We start from the raw sequence: 16,470 nt of genomic DNA, 5'->3' as shown, positions 1-16,470 counted from the left end.
AGAAAGCCTTTAGCAGTCCCAGAAACCACCCCGGATTTTACCTGGCGAAGTCCTGCTCAGACCCCGATAACTTTCCAGAAGGTTCCAGCCATCTCCAGGGGAATCCCCTCTGCCCAGCACCCGGGGGCTGCCCAGTCTGATAACTCTGGGGAATAAACCCCTGGGAGGGATTTTACCTGTTTCGTACCCAGTTCAGAAGGGGGGAGCTGGTGGCGTGGTGCACTAGGTTAATCCTCTGCCTGCAGCTCCGCCATCCCATATGGGTGCCGGTTCTAGTCCCAGTTGCTTCTCTTCCAGTCCAGCTCTCTGCTGTGGCCTGGAAAAGCAGTAGAAGATGGTCCAAGTCCTTGGGCCCCTGCACCTGCGTGGGAGAGCAGGAAGAAGCGCCTGGCTCCTGGCTTCAGATCGGTGTAGCTCTGGCTGTTGTGGCCATTTGGGGGAGTGAACCAGCGGAGGGAAGACCTTTCTCTCTGTCTCTCTCACTGCCTGTAACTCTACCTGTCAAATAAATAAATAAAATCTTTTTTTTTTTTTTGACAGGCAGAGTGGACAGTGAGAGAGAGAGAGACAGAGAGAAAGGTCTTCCTTTTGCCGTTGGTTCACCCTCCATTGGCTGCCACGGCCGGTGTGCTGCGGCCGGCGCACCGCGCTGATCCGAAGGCAGGAGCCAGGTACTTATCCTGGTCTCCCATGGGGTGCAGGGCCCAAGCACTTGGGCCATCCTCCACTGCACTCCCTGGCCACAGCAGAGAGCTGGCCTGGAAGAGGGGCAACCGGGACAGAACTAGTGCCCCAACCGGGACTAGAACCCAGTGTGCCGGCACCGCAAGGCAGAGGATTAGCCTAGTGAGCCACGGCGCCGGCCAATAAATAAAATCTTAAAAAAAAAAAAAGAGGGTAGGGGGAAGGAGGAGTGGGAAGAACTGGGTCCTGTTCCCTTATAAGCCCCAGTCTGAATGGCAGGTGCATTCTCTCCATTAAACCCCGTAGCCTTGTTCTCCCCAGGCTGCGTGCCTGGGGCACCCTCTCTCCGATTGTGTCCCTGTCTGTTCTGATGGATGCCCCACCCCATTAAACCTGGCTACCTTGCTGACCACCACTCTCCGTCTCATGTCTGAATTCTCTCGTGAGAACAAGAACCTATTCTGGAGCCGATGCTGAGACAAAGTGGGTTAAGCTGACGCCTGTGATGTTGGCATCCCATGCGGGTACAGTTCAGGTCCAGGCTGCTCCACTTCTGACCCAGCTCCCTGCTAATGCACCTGGGAAAGCAGCAGCAGAAGATGGCCCAAGGCCTTGGGCCCCTGCACTCACATGGGAGACCTAGATGAACCTCCTGGCTCCTGGCTTTGGATCGGTGCAGCCCTGGCCATTGCTGGAGTTCACTGGCATGAACCTGCGGATGGAAGACCTCTGTCTTGGTCTCTCTTTCTCTGTCTCTGTAACTGTGTCTTTCAAATAAATAAGATAAATCTTAAAAAACAACAACAACAAACTAGCTAGGGCTGGGCCAGGCTGAACCCAGGAGCCAGGAACTCCATCCGGGTCTCCCATGTAGGCAGCAGGAATCCAAGTACCTCAGCCATCAACTTCTGCCTCCAAGAGTCTGCACACATAGGAATCTGGAATAGGGAGCTGGAAGGGGGTATGGCACCGGGCACACAGCTGTCGGATCTCCAGGCCAACAGTCTCCCGACCACAGTGGCCAGGCGCCCTCTTCTGCGCCTCCCAGTTTTGTGAATGGATCTCTAGGGTTTGTGAATGGATCCCTAGTGGCTGTGTTTTGATTCTGACAAAAGTTCTAGGCCCAGTGGCCAATCTTGGGGTTGTTGTCCAATCCAGAGGCCACTCAGTGACCACCAGTGTGCTGCCTCCCCCAGCGCCTCTGCACTCAACATCCCAGCACACCCACCATAAAGGCGTCCTCATCCCGGAGATCAATAAACAAACCAGACTTAAAAAGAAGTGATAGTGGTGTAGGATAAGGCAGGTAAGAGGTTAGGTCAGGAGTTGGAAGCCACACCTCCACCCAACCCGTCAGTCAAATGATCCCTCCCCCAGCATGTACCCTGGGGGCGGGGGACCACGTAACCACAGCCCTTTTCAAGCCTTAAGAAGCTGGGCGACAGCCAGGGGGCGCTCTGTCTTCCCGTGGACTCACAGGAAGCCTGAAATTCTCTCTCTCTCTCTCTCAGCACTAATGCCCACGTCGGTGTGCTTTCCTCACCTTTCAAGTAGCCTTTATCGCTTGGTATGTTGTGTTTCTGCCTGCACTTAATACTTAGAATGCTTTTAATTCTGAGTAAGAGGCAAGAGCCTGGAATAGGGATTTCGACTCTGCCTCGCTCACAATAATCGAGGTGCAGCGGGTTAAGCTGCTAGCTTCCTGTAGGATCGCTGGTTCAAGTCCCGGCTGTTCTGCTTCGGATCCAGCTCCCTTCTAATAACACCTGGGAAAGCAGCAGGAGATGGCCAAGTATGTGGGCCCCACACCCATGTAGGAGACCCGGGTGGAGTTCCAGGCTCCTGGCTTCAGCCCAGCCCTGTCCTGGTCATTGCAGACATCTGGGGAGTGAACCAGTAGATAGAAGATTCTTTCTCTCTATCTCCTTGACTCTGCCTTTTAAACAAATCAATCTAAAAATATCAATGAATAAATAGAAATAAATGACAAACATACAGCAATTGAAATCGCAGATGTTGGTGGGTGTTTGACACAGGAGCTAAGATGCCTCTCGGGACCCTTTTTTCAGGTTTTTTCTTTTCTCTCTCTCTCCCTCTTTTTTTTTTTTTTTTTGACAGGCAGAGTGGACAGTGAGAGAGAGAGAGACAGAGAGAAAGGTCTTCCTTTGGTTCATTTCCCAGTGGTCGCTGTGGCTGGTGCGCTGCTGCCGGTGCACTGCGCTGATCTGAGGCCAGGAGCCAGGTATTTCTCCCGGTCTCCCATGTGGGTGCAGGGCCTAAGGACTTGGGCCATCCTCCACTGCCTTCCCAGGCCATAGCAGAGGGCTGGCCTGGAAGAGGAGCAACCGGGATAGAACTAGTGCCCCAACCGGGACTAGAACCTGGGGTGCAGGCAGAGGATTAGCCTATTGAGCCACGGCGCCGGCCTTTTTTCAGGTTTTTTCAATGGTCTTTTGGTCTAGCAGCATAGCCCAGGGCCTGTGTTCGAGTCCTGACTCCATTTCCTATCCCAGCTTCCTGCTAACGTGCAGCTGGGTCCCTGCCATCCACCTGGGAGACTCCCGGTCGAGTTCCAGGCTCCCAGCTTTGGCCTGGGCCAGCCCTGTGGTAGGCATCTGGGGGTGTGAACGAGCAGATAGGAGCTCCCTGTCTTATCTCTCCGCTCTTCATCACATGACTAAGCCTAAAACCTAAGAAATACATCACCTGCAATAAAAATCTAGGAAGAGGTTTTTAAAAAGTGAGCATTTCATTTTAAAACCTGAAGGTGAAAACAGTAGGAAATGATGAATTATTGGGGCGCAGTGGCTCCCACACTCCATATGAGCACCAGTTTGAGTTCTGGCTGTTCCATCTGTCACTTCGCCCCCAAAGGGTTGCAACAGCCAGGTCTGGGCCAGACTGGAGCTAGGAGCCAGGAACTCCACCCTGGTCTCCCACATGGGTGCAGGGGCCCAAGCACTTGGGCCATCTTCTGCTGCTTTCCCAGGTGCCTTAGCAGGGAGCTGGATCGGAAGTGGAGCAGCTGGGACCTGAACCAGTGCCTGTGTGGAATGCCAGCGCTGCAGGCGACTATGCCACAGCTCCGGCCCCTACACAACAAAGTCGCCTCCTTCCTGTTTAATATCCTGGTTTGTGTGTGTGTGTGTGGGTGGGGGTGGGGAGTCCCTGTCCTTTCTCTGGGGGAAGCTTAGGGGAATCTCAGCTGCCCTGCCCCAAGTATGTTATGAGATACACCAGGAATTTTAGGAATTCCACACCCAGGAGGCCCTCCACCCACGGAGGCAGCCCAGACTGGGAGGAGGGAGGAGACAACGAGGGAGGACTAATACCCAGGTGCATAAACACTCCAGTCTGGATGCAGGACGCCATATTTGAGTGGGGTTCGAGTCCCGGCTGCTCCCCTCCCAATCCAGCTCCCTGTTAAGGTGCAAAGACACGAACCTGTATTTTAAAGAGCTTAATTGGCTTCCTTTGCAAGCCTAGAACCCAGAAACACTTGGTTCCATGACATAGCAAGGGGAAGGGCTGAAGCAAGCCGCCACCCACTCACAATGTGTGTGTGTGTGTTGGGGGGTACTTCCTTCCAAATCTGCTTTCCTGGTAAGATGCCGCAGACCAAGCCACAGAAGGCAACTGTCCGTTTGCACCGGAGCATTGTGGGTAACCCTTGGGCAAGGATTAGGGCAGAGGGGCTTTATCTGGCTGCTCCGAAGCTCTGATAAACAGCTTGGTTATCTCCTGTGTGGTGAGCTGGAACTTAGTGCAAGTGACTCCATTTTGATTTTCACCCTGGCAGATGCAGGAAATTGGTCTGCAACAGTGGTCCCCTGTCATATTTATTATTTATTATTTTTTTTTTGACAGGCAGAGTGGACAGTGAGAGAGAGAGACAGAGAGAAAGGTCTTCCTTTGCCGTTGGTTCACCCTCCAATGGCTGCCGCGGCCAGCGCACTGCAGCCGGCGCACCACACTGATCCGAAGGCAGGAGCCAGGTACTTATCCTGGTCTCCCATGGGGTGCAGGGCCCAAGCACTTGGGCCATCCTCCACTGCACTCCCTGGCCACAGCAGAGAGCTGGCCTGGAAGAGGGGCAACCGGGACAGAATCCGGTGCCCCGACTGGACTAGAACCCGGTGTGCTGGCGCCACAAGGCGGAGGATTAGCCTAGTGAGCCGCAGTGCTGGCCTATTTATTTATTTTTAAAAATATTTGTATATTCATTTGGAATGCTGAGAGGGAGAGAGAGAGAGAGAGAGATATCTTCCATCTGCTAGTTCTCCAACAGCTGGGGCTGGGCCAGGCTCAAGCTAGGAGCCGGGAACTCCATCCTGGTCTCCCATGTGGACACAGGGGTCCAGGTACTGGGGGCATCCTTGGCTGCTCTCCCAGGTGCTTCAACAGTGAGCTGGGTGGGAAGTGGAGCAGCCAGAACCGGAACCAGTAGTGCTCACATGGGATGCTGGCGTCCCAGGTGGCAGCTTCACCCGCTGCACCACAGCGCTGGCCTCACTCCCTGCCATTTTTATTTAACAAAGACCTGGGTTTCTTCACCAAGGACAGCGGTGTTTAAAGAAGCGAGAGCGAGAGAGCCCACTGGAAAAGCCCACCAACTGGGGACTCATTCAGCAAACAGCTTCTTAGCTGGTTGAGTTTTTTTTTTTTTTTTTAATAAAACATGCACACAAGATTTATTAACACGGTGAAAGAGATGTGACAGCTGTCACAATCCAAATGTCACCCATGTGAGCTCTGACAAAAATACTAAGTAAGGTGCAGGCATTTGGTGCACGGGCTAAGTTCCCCCTGGAACACCCAGAGGCCCGTAGCAGAGTGCCTGGGTTCCAGTCCCAGCTCCTCCACTTCCCATCCGCCTTCCTGCTAATGTGCACCCGGGGGGGCAGCAGGTGATGGGTTAAGTACTCCTGGCTCTGCCACCCAGGTGGGGGACCAGGATGGTGCTTCCTCCTGGTCTCCCATGGGGTGCAGGGCCCAAGCACTTGGGCCATCCTCCACTGCACTCCCTGGCCACAACAGAGAGCTGGCCTGGAAGAGGGGCAACCAGGACAGAATCCGGCGCCCCGAACAGGACTAGAACCCGGTGTGCCGGCGCCGCAGGCGAGGATTAGCCCAATGAGCTGTGGCACCAGCAAGAAGAAATCTTCAAAATAAAAGTTCCTCTACAAGGACATCTGCTTAGTAAGTGTTTGTCCAACCCCAGATAACAGCGTTGCAAAACATCTGATGTCATCTTCCTCATTTTTGCTTTTCAAATCGTCCCTTGTCTCAATGCTGCCATGGCTTGCTTTTTTTTTTTTTTTAAAGATTTATTTATTTATTTGAGAAGCAGAGTTACAGAGAGAGGTAGAGACAGAGAGAGGTCTTCGATCCGCTGGTTCACTCCCCAGATGGTCACAAGGGCCGGAGCTGCGCCAATCCGAAACCAGGAGCCAGGAGCTTCTTCTGGGTCTCCCATACATGTGTAGGGGCCCAAGGATTTGGGCCATCTTCTGCTGCTTTTGCATAGCAGAGAGCCAGATCGGAAGAGGAGCAGCTGGGACTTGAATCAGCACCCCTGTGGGATGCCAGTGCTGCAGGAGGAGGCTCAGCCCACCACGTCACAGTGCCAGCCCTGCCACGGCTCTCTATGGCACATGTGTTCCCGCTGCAAGGCTCTGCTGTTGCAAAATCCACAGCATTAGCTTGTAGTCTCTGATCGCTGATTTGTTGGGCTTTTTTTTTTTTTTTTTTTTTTTTTTGACAGGCAGAGTGGACAGTGAGAGAGAGAGAGAGACAGAGAGATAGGTCTTCCTTTTGCTGCTGGTTCACCCTCCAATGGCCGCCACAGCCGGTGCACCACGCTGATCCGAAGGCAGGAGCCAGGTGCTTCTCCTGGTCTCCCATGGGGTGCAGGGCCCAAAGACTTGGGCCATCCTCTATTGCACTCCCGGGCCACAGCAGAGAGCTGGCCTGGAAGAGGGGCAACCGGGACAGAATCCGGTGCCCCGACCGGAACTAGAACCCGGTGTGCTGGCGCTGCAAGGTGGAGGATTAGCCTAGTGAGCCGCAGCGCCGGCCTGATTTGTTGGGCTTTTCAAAAGGATTTATCTGCTTATTTTGAATGGCAAAGTGACAGAGAGAGAATGAGAGAGAGCGAGAGCGAGAGCGAGAGAGCTCTTGCATCCTCTGGTTCACTTCCCAAGTGGTGGCCACAGTGGGAATCAGGCCAGGTTGAAACCAGGAGTCAGGAGCTCCATCCAGGTCTCCCACAAGGGTGGCGGGGAACCAAGCGCCTTCCCAGGTGCCTTAGCAAGGACTGGATTGGAAGCGGGGCAGGTGGGACTGGACCTGGCCCTCCGATGTGGGATGTTGGTGTCCTAAGCGGAAGCTCTCCCTGCTGGGGACCAGCACAGGGGCTGGAGAAAGAGCCTGGAAGCTCTGGCGTGGCCCCCATGGGTCGGGTCTGGAAGCAGCTTGAGGATGGCTGTCCACTTCTGCTGCCTTCCCCTGTTTGGACTGGGAGTTCAGCCTCGATCTTGGCTGGAACAGGGGTCTGAGCCAGCGCCTGCTCCCCCTCCGTCTCCTCCCCTGGTTTTTATCCTTTGAGCCTCAGCAGAAGCCGGGACTCCTCCAGGAAGCCCTCCTGATTGCCCCACTCCCGCCACACTCTCACAACTCACAGCACTGACCAGCCCCTCCTCCCTGGGCTGGGAGCACAGGAGCCTCCAGGAAGACGTGGCCCGCAGTGGCACTTGTCCACCCTTGGCAGTGGGGGTGGGGATGCCATTTCTGGCAGTTCCCTGCTGTGCCTGTCCCTGTCGCCTGTCCCAGCATCTGCTCACAGTGGGAGCCCCTAGTTAGTAGGACGGGGAGAAAAGTCGGTGGGGGTCGTCCGAGGCCAGGCTCTCCCTGCCTGCTCCCACCTGCTCCAGGCTCAGATGCCCCCTCTGTGCCCCCCCAGGGGTGGCGCTGGCTCCTCCCATCACCTGCATTTCCAAGACCCTGCGCTATCTCTAGGACGCCCACTGGCACAGGGGGAGAGGGTCGGTGCTGCGTCACCTCTCCTCCAAGCCCTGGGGCTGCTCTGTGGAAGACCGCTGCCCGCTGGGGGGAAGGGGTCCCCTCCTGGCGGTCTCTGGGGACCTCCTGCCTTTGCCCAGGGTCACAGCCTGGGTCAGGTGGCTGGTGGGGCTTCCCGGCCTGGCCTGCCCCTGGCACTGGGAGCACCTGCTGTCTGGGGCCAGGGCACCCCTCTTCCTGCTGGGGGGGAGGTAGGGGGTAGCCCTAGAGCCATCCTGGAGGGAGGCAGGTGTCGGGGCCTGAGAATGGCCCTGCTGCCTCCCCACGCACACCCCGTGTTCTACAACCACTTCTCCTGAGCCTCTGCCTGGTCTGTTCCTTGACTTGGAATAACCTCTCCCACCCGCCTGAGCTCTGAGAATGTGTCCCGTCTTTGGACCCAGGCTGGGGTCTGGGACACCTCCAGATGGGACTGCGGAGCTGTGAAGTCCATCAGGACCCCCCCCCCACTCCGGTCCCCTGTGAGTCGGCTGGACCAGGAAGCTGACCTCAGCCACTGACAAAGGCCTGACCCGGCCTGGCTGGGCACAGGGATGTCCTGGGGACTCTGGTGAGGGAGGGGGGATGCAGGAGGGGCATGCCAACCCTGCCTTACCCCATCTGCGGAGGAAAGTACCTGCCCAGCAGCCAAGAGGCCAGTCCTCGGTCCCACCTTGCCCGGGGCTGCAGCCCCGAGGGGCAGTGGAGCCTGGGCAGGCAGGAAGTGCCAGCTCTGTGCCCCTCCCGGGCACCCCTGCCTGAAGCCCCCACCCCTCACTCTCAGCTCTGGTCCCTCCTGCATGCCCCACTGTGCATGTTCACCTCCTCCAGACGGGACCACCCTCTGACATCTAACTCGCCAACATCTGACCTTGGCACTTCACCAAAGGCAAGGCTGGGCAGGGGGGAGACCTGGACGCCTGAGCAGCCCTCCTGGTTGCCAGGAAATGGGAAGGTGGGCCCTGCTCGAACACTGGGGCAGCAGCTGGCTGCATTCCTCTTGGTCCCGGGGAGAGGGTGCAGCCACCTCCTTGGTCCACTGCTCCTGCCCTCTGCTTCTCCCTTGTGGCCATTCTTGGTACTGCAGTTCTCATGGAGGCCTCCACACACCTGCTGTCCGGGCCACCTGAGGACAGGGGCATGGCCCTGCCATTGTCACTGTGCCCAGCCAAGGAGCTGCCATGTGCTGGGGTCAGGACGGGCAGCCCCAGGCAGCCAGCTCTTCTCAGGGACAGCAACGGTGGGCCTGGCCACCCAGTGTGGCAACCCCTGCTAAGCCCTCTGGAAAGCCCTTGCTGCCGACACTTCCATTTTAAAGCTTTAATGTATTGGAAAGGAAACTCCATCCTGGTCTCCCAAGGAGATGGCAGGACAGCCCAAGTCCCCGGGCTGGCTCATCCTCCTGCTGCTTTCCCAGGCGCAACAGCAGGGAGCCGGCTCGGAAGTGGAGCAGCCGGGACTCGAACATCCATCATGGGATGCCAGTGTTGCCTAGGGGACTCACTCTCTGCTCAGTCTGGGCCTTTCATGCAGGCATGAAAAAGGCAGCTCCGATCAGGGGGCGGGATGGCAGCAGGAACAGGCCACAGGAAGTGAGGGATGGGATAGGAGCCGCTGAGGGCTCGGCCCGGCCCTGGATTCCAGGCTTTGAGATCAGAGTAATGAGAGTCACAGCGTGGGGCGAGGCTGGGCCGCTGGACGCCAGGCGTGGGCGCCTCGGGTCTGAGCCGCGCGCGTCGGCGCTGAGTCTCGGGCCACACAAAGGTCCAGGTCCCAGGTGCCCCGGGCGGCTGCTTCTGGGCCCCAGCGGGCCAGGCTGGCCTCCTCCTCCTCCTCCTCCTCCTCTTCATGGCTGCGTGGGCCACATGCTCCTGGCAACAGGGACAGGTGCGGTTTGGAGCAGGCATTGGGGGCGGGGCGGTCCCAGGGGCTGCTCCCCGCCGTGGGGGGTAGCGGGGGTCTCACATGTTGCCTTTCCTGTGTCGCAGCAGCGCGTAGACAAGGGCGACGCCTCCCACCACGGCCAGGCCTCCGAAGATGATGCTCAGGAGCACGGTGTAGCTCCGCCCTGGAGAAGGGAGGCAGCGGGAGGGTGGGCTGGGGGCCATGGACGTGGACGTGGCGCGGGGCGGGGGCTTGTGCACCTGGGGGCATCCTCACCTCCCTGGTGGCACTTGGGGGTGGGCGCGGACCAGGTGCCGTCAGCCTGGCAGGTGCTGGTCTGGGCCCCAGCCAGGCTGTAGCCACTGTCGCAGCGGAAGCGGATGGTGGAGCCCAGCGTGTATCTGATGCCTTCCTTGCTCCCGTTGGCGGGAGGGGCCAGCCAGCCACAGATGACCACTGAGAGGCAGAGGGGAGGTCAGAGGCCTGGGGCGGAGCGGGACTGGGGGTGGGGTCCTATCCCCAGGGCAGGGTGCCCCAAGCCCCCCTACCCACCGGGCTGCAGGCTCTGCACTCGGAACTGGTGCAGCTGGTGGGCGGCCCGGGTGGCGTTGCCCACGCTCAGGCTCCCGGTGGCTAGCACGTCGAAGCTGCAGAACGGGTCGTCCCCACACACTCTGGCCACCTCCTCCGCCTGGCTGGGGTTCAGGCTGGTCTCGTTGGGGAAGAGGGGCCTGAAGTCGGGGTCGTGCTTGGGGCGATACAGGAAGTTGTAGACCAGGAACCAGGAGTCGTAGGTGAGCAGGGAGGAGGCATTGTTCACGGCCCCTGCGGGGGAGCGTTTTGGGCAGGCCCAGGTGGGTCTGGTGGTCTGGGGTCTTCCCTGGGCACCACCCCCCCACCAACTCCAGAGCCTTGCCCTGGGCCGTGACCCAACCCCATGCCCTCCGCCCAGCCCAGTGCCACGCGCTCACTCACAGTCAGCTCCAAACTGGAACAGCTGCTGGGCACTGGGGTTGGGGGGCAGCACCTCCCCGCTGCGCAGGGTGAAGTCATCCATGGGGTTGTTGTTGAGGGTCCCGAGGAGGCCGCGGGTGTGGGTCAGGAATTTCTCGGGCAGGAGGACGGCCACGCTCAGGAACGGGCCCTGGACACCCACCTCCAAGCCGGCGCCGGACGCCAGCATGATGGATGCTTTGTCGCTGGTGGCCACTGAGAGGAACATGCCTGGCACAGGGTAGGGGGCAGGGGTGGGGGATGGGTAGGGTCAGCACCTGGGGGCCCCGTGCCCTGAGGCCCGTGGGACAGGATGGGTGCACTTGAGGGCCAGCTCTGGCTGCAGACAGGTGGCTCCGAGGGGGTGCCCAGCCCCTGCAGGGCCCCCCTGCACTGGGCTGTGGCAGCCACGGGCTCCCGGGTCCCCCTGGTGGCAGCAAGTGGACCGTGGCATGGGTGAGCCTGGCACAGGAGGACAGCGGGGCCATCTGTCCGGACGTTGAGTCCCGAGCCTCTCTCTGGCCCGTGGGCACGACACGGGTGGTGTGCATGGGTTGAGATCAGCCTTCAAGCTGGGCCCCTGCTCCCTGTGGCCCAAAGCCTCCTCCTTGAGCCCTGAGAAACTCCCTGGACAGCACCACGGCCTCTCTCGGCCCCGCCCGGCCTCCAGCTCACCCTTGAGGTCCATCCAGCTCTGCTCAGCGAAGCTCAGCACCTCCTGGTTAAGCAACACCTCCAGGACCCCAGAGCCGTCGGCCAGGCGCACCTCCACCACGTCCGAGTTGCCCTCTTGGACAGCCACCGCGGTCAGCCCCGTGCCCCGGTCCCTCGTGCCTGGGGAGGCAGGTGCAGAACAGGGGGTGGGGTGGGGTTTGTACGGGGTCCTCTTGGCTCCAGCCTCCCACCCTGCCCGGACCCAGCGCCAGCCACCCAGAGCCTCCCCCCGGAGCCCCGGCCTCACCATTGGCTGATATCCCAGGCTGGGCGCGGGCCTGCACCCGCAGGTCGGTCAGAGACGCCTCCAGCAGCACGTACTCCCCACGCCCGTTGAATGTGAAGTTGGTGCCGTCGAAGGTGACGAAGTGTGGGTCGCCAAAGGCAGAGGCTGGAGCAACAGCACAGGGTCAGCAGCGGGAGTGGGGGTGGGGGTGGGGCCCGGCTCTTGGTGCCCACCCCCCTCCCCGCCCAGGCTGGCACCCACCCAGGCGTGGGGGCCGGTAGGTGTGGCAGTCGCTGGACGGGCGCCGCTGCATGTAGCGGGGGCACTCGGGCGCCCAGAGGCAGCAGTAGTAGAAGCTGATGACATCATAGACCCAGTGGGACATCCCGGGCACCCGGGGCGGCCTGCGGTACGGGGGCGAGCCCCAGTCGTGCCCACGGTCGGGGGTGCTGCCGCTGGTGGAGTCCGCCGTCAGGAGCTGTGAGCCGTCCTTGGTGTAGCAGCACTGCTGGCCCGCGGCGTACTGGGTGCTGTTGGGGGCAGGGGGCCAGGTCAGGGCCATGTCGGAACACCAGGCCTGCCGGCCTGCCCCGGAGCCGGGAGCTCACCTGGCTTGCACAGAGCGTACGCAGTGCACGGCGTCTGGGTGGTAGGTGCACACGCTGCCATGCTCCAGGTCGCAGCCGTAGTCCGTCTAGAAAGCTCTCACTGTCAGCCCGCAGGCCCGGGGGCCCGTCCCTCCTACCCCCAGCCCCGCCCCGCCCCGCCCCGCGGACTCACATGGAAGCGGCCAGTGTCGGCCCGGGCCTGGGCCAGGGTGCACGGGCAGTCGGGCAGCTCCTCCAGGAAGTTGGGCATCTGGTCGTCCAGCTTCTCCCAGGCCAGGCACTGATTTCGGGCCCAGGCCTCGGGGGCCATCCGGAAGTCGTCTTCCAGGTGCCAGGCCAGCGCATGGTCGTTGGTCCAGAGGGCGTGCACGTCCCTGCGCCGGGTGATGGATGCTTGGGTTGCAGGCAGGGCCCTGCCACGCCACTCCCTCCCCCCAACCCCGACCCCAGCTGCCCTCTGCACCCAGGCCCTCACTTCTGCCCAGCATGGTTTTGGCTAGCGGTGATCCTCAGTGCGCCTATTTTCCACTGCTGGTACTGGGAAGGTGCGGGTTTGGGGGTGAAAGTGAAGAAGCCGGAGTTGGAGACGTTGGTGGCCAGGGAGTACAGGTAGGACCACTTGGCAGCCCACTCCTCCGAGTACGGCATCCCTGAGACAGAGAGAGGCCTCGCTCAGCCCCAGGGCAGGACAGGGGCCTGGACAGACAGACAGACAGACGGCTGCCCTGCCGCTCCGGCGGGGAACCTGGCTTGGCTGAATGCTGACCCACCACCCACCCACTTTGGGGTCATGTCCTTCCCTGCTTGGGGCTGGACCCAGGGCCATGCCAGGCACAGAGGATGCACGAAGCAGCCATTTTCCAAGGCGTCAGCTGGGGCCCCACACAGCCAGGCAGCCGCTCCTGAGCCTCAACTCCCCACCCCGGGGAGCCTCACCGCGGCCATGCACGCACCCCAGGACCCCCCTTCTCTCGTCTCTAGGAGCCCCAGAGCTCCCGCTGGCTCCCGGAGCCTTACCCGTCTCCTCGTAGCCCCAAAGCTCAATGTTCACAGCCTGCGTGGGCAGCACCGAGCGGTCCCAGGTCAGGCTAAGGTTGCCCGTGGTGCCAGGGGTGCCGTAGTATTGCCAGCGCGTCTCATTCACCAGCTGGCTTTTCTCCATCTCAGACACTTTGTAGGGGTGCACTGGGGTGCAGAGGGGGAAGCAGGGCTGAAAAACGCAGATCTGGGGTGTGCCTGGAGGCCCTGGGGTCGAGGGCTGCTCCAGGACAAGGCATTGCAGCGGCTAGGGGACCATCTCCCCCAGGGCAGTCTGGGAGGGGTGGGGGCGCCTCTGGCCCTCCTCCCTGGGAGACTCCTGCAGAGCCCACTCCTCTGGGCTGGGACTCCTGTTTGGGTGCCAGGGGGTGTGGCAGGGGGGACCCAGGAGCCAAGGGATCCCCGCCCCTGTAGTTGGATGGGGTGGCCCGCCCATGGGACTGGTTCAGCCAGAGCTGCAGGATAGATTAGCGCTGGGGAAAGTCCCCATGGGCTCAGGATACAGGAAGGAAACAGGATGGGACACAAGGACGGGACATAGGGGTGCCAAGGGCTCACTCGCCAGCCAGGTGCCCGCCCGAGGGAACGTGCGGCCGTTGTCCATGGAGACGTTGAAGGGGATGTGTCCAGTCTCGTAGAGCAGGGGCGACACGCAGTGCACCCGCCCCTGCGAGTCCACATGGCCCAGGGTGTCGATGCTGTCCTTAAACCTGGGGGAGGGGGCCGAGGTGCGGGAGTGGCTGGGCCTCCTACCCTCCCCCCATGCCCCAGGGGAAACCCGTCCAGCCGGCTGTCCCTGTGGCCTCCAGCCTCTCCTAGGACCCAGGAATCCAGCCAGCCGGCCCGCGGGCCTGGGACCCCTCCCCCAGCAGGCACAGGGATGGGCGTGTGGCTGGCGGCACCCCCTACCTGCAGATCACGCCATCCGTGGGGTTGAACCACTGGAGGTGCTGCACCACAAGGTCTTTGCCCCCCATCATGGAGCCCGAGGAAGGCACGATCTTCAGGCAAAACGCCTGGAAGTCTGAGCAGCAGGTGCCAAGGCCAGAGCAGGTCGGGTGGCAGGAGCAGGGCCCATTCCGGTCCCCGCAGCGCAGGGAGCAGCTGTCCTGGGCACCTGGGGCAAAGAGCATCCGTGGAGGAAAGCTGAAGGGAACTGCCCGTGAGAATCGGAGTACCACAGATCCTCAAGACAGGGGCCCACCGTTGTCCCAAGACCTTGACTTGGGCCTGGGGACCTGTGTGGACTCCACGAGGCGGGCATCACCCTGGGGGGGGGGATGCACATGGATGAGGATCCCTCTTGCTTGCCAGGGCTGGGGTCTGGGGTTGTGGTTGCTAAGAGTCCCATTTGAGCCCCATGGGGGTGCCCGGGCTGAGAACCCCTCCAAAGAGAGTCCCGCCTTGGAGAGAGGTGGCCGGCATCACAGGGCTCCTGCCCTGTGCCCATCCCCATCTCCTCTCGAAGCCAGGCCAGGGCCGGGCTTGGGCCAGAGCCACGTGGCCCCGTTTCGCTAAGTGCAGTGCTCAGCACTCAGGGGCATCAATCAATATTTATTGGCCCTGGGACACGATGGCTCAGGGAGGGGGGACAGCTCAAGGAGGTGCGGGGAGTGTGGTGGCAGAAGGGGACTGAGTGACGCTTTCCAGCAAGGTGGGAGACAGGCTTAGGGGGCCGGTTACACCCAGCCCAGGCTGGGGCCGGGGACGCCTGTTCTGGAGCCCAGGCTCGGCTCCACTCTCTGAGGACCAACATGCAGCCCGGGGTTTCCCGTATGATCTCACATCCTGCACCGGGGGCTCAGGATGCAGGCCAAGGGTCTTGCTGGCGGAGCCCGTGGCCTCCCTCCTGCAGTGGGGAGCACGGTGCAGCGGCACAGCCCACAGTTCTCACCCTGGTCGGAAGCCCCTGGCTCCGTGGACCCTCAGAATTCCTCCCCCAACCCTGGATCGCTCAACAGATGGACAGAGATTGCCCGACGCGGGTGTTCAGCCCTGGGCCTGGTTGCAAGGCGGGCAGGCAAACAGGGGTCGGGAAGGGCAGGGTGGGAACCTACCTGCTGTGGGCCTGGGGCCTGTCGCCAGCAGCAGCAAGGCCCAGGGCAGGAGAACCAGCTTCATGGTCCGGCCCGTGTCTGCAGCCAGCAGCGCCCGCAGTGGCTCAGAAGAGGAGGAGGAGGCAGCGGGCGGCGGTGTTGGGACGAGTTCAATCTTGGCCGGCCCAGCCCCGCCCAGCAGCCCCGAGCTCTGAGGGCCCCGCCCCACCCCTCCCCGTCCCGCCCCTCGCCCCGTCCCCTCTCAAAGTCCACAGGTGCCGCCTTGGACCAGCGGAGCCCAACCTGCGCTGTTAGCACATTCCTGGCCCACCAGCTGGGGACACAGGGAGGAGGGGGTGAAAGCTCAGCCCCTGGGGACCCTGGGGGAGGGGGAGAGGGCAGGACCTTGGGCACGTGATGAGCCGGATGTCCAGAGGCAATAGCTTTGACCCTGAGTCTCAGCCAGGCCCTGCAGGGTGGGGCGGGGCGGGGCGGGGTGGGGTGGGTGTGGTGGGCCCTCCTGGCCCCTGTCGGGATTCTAGTCTCTGACCTGGGAGCAGTCTCCCATCTGAAGCTGCATGCAGGCCCGCCTGGCCTGGGGAGCACCTTCAAGCCAGGACCCGCCCCAGGGAAGGGCATGCTTGGAGGGCGGGAGTTTTCAGCTCGGCTGCTGGCTGTCAAACAGGACACCCTTTTGGAGAAAGGGAGGCGCCCGGCAGCCCAGCTGGGTCCAATGGTGAGGGCCCAGGCCTGGGGCTCTCGCTGGGACCCTGCACCTGGGTTGGGTGTCAGGCAGCTGCAGTGTGTGAGGCTGGTTCTGCTCAGCACCCGGTGTGTGTGTAGGGTGCAGGTCCAGCCAGGACCCATCCAGCTGGGGCACCTCTGCTTCCAGGGGCCCGTGTCTCATTCAGCTCCCAGTGCCTCTGTGTCTGGCGCCCTCCTCCCCGCCCCCATCCCCAGGCACAGGGGGTACATGGTGGCAAGAAGTGTCCCATCCCCATCCTGGACAACAGAGCCCGTCCCTGGGGGGAGGCTCCAGACCTGGACAGGCGCAACCGGCAGCTTTGGGCTTGGAGCCTGGGCCACCAAGGCCTGCAGGGCCTGCAGAATAGGTTGACCTAATGCCGTGCTGTCACAGGGCCCCGCCCCCACGGGTACATGGGCAGCTCCTCCACATCCCCGTGTGCCAGCCTCACCTGGCGCCCTGCACAAGCAAAGAGTCAAAGAC

General features: G+C 61.3%; 1 protein-coding gene across 1 annotated transcript; it reads right to left on the bottom strand.

Moving 5' to 3' along the window:
* Positions 1 to 9,048: 9,048 nt before the first annotated feature.
* SUSD2 (sushi domain containing 2) lies at positions 9,049 to 15,425 on the bottom strand. Its single transcript, XM_002722557.5, has 15 exons — positions 15,264 to 15,425; positions 14,116 to 14,323; positions 13,765 to 13,916; positions 13,186 to 13,353; positions 12,644 to 12,818; positions 12,341 to 12,542; positions 12,169 to 12,254; positions 11,822 to 12,090; positions 11,582 to 11,725; positions 11,296 to 11,454; positions 10,603 to 10,851; positions 10,180 to 10,452; positions 9,904 to 10,083; positions 9,709 to 9,811; positions 9,049 to 9,614 (listed from the first exon to the last, which is right to left on the bottom strand). The coding sequence occupies exons 1-15, from the start codon at positions 15,325 to 15,327 to the stop codon at positions 9,590 to 9,592; spliced, it is 2,457 nt and encodes an 818-aa protein (XP_002722603.3). The 5' UTR covers positions 15,328 to 15,425; the 3' UTR covers positions 9,049 to 9,589.
* Between the last annotated feature and the right edge of the window lie 1,045 nt (positions 15,426 to 16,470).

The sequence above is a fragment of the Oryctolagus cuniculus genome, chromosome 21 (assembly GCF_964237555.1).
Source record: "Oryctolagus cuniculus chromosome 21, mOryCun1.1, whole genome shotgun sequence".
Taxonomy (NCBI): Eukaryota; Metazoa; Chordata; class Mammalia; order Lagomorpha; family Leporidae; genus Oryctolagus; species Oryctolagus cuniculus.
Note: the sequence above shows the minus strand (reverse complement) of the source record. Positions and strands in the feature narration are given on the sequence as shown.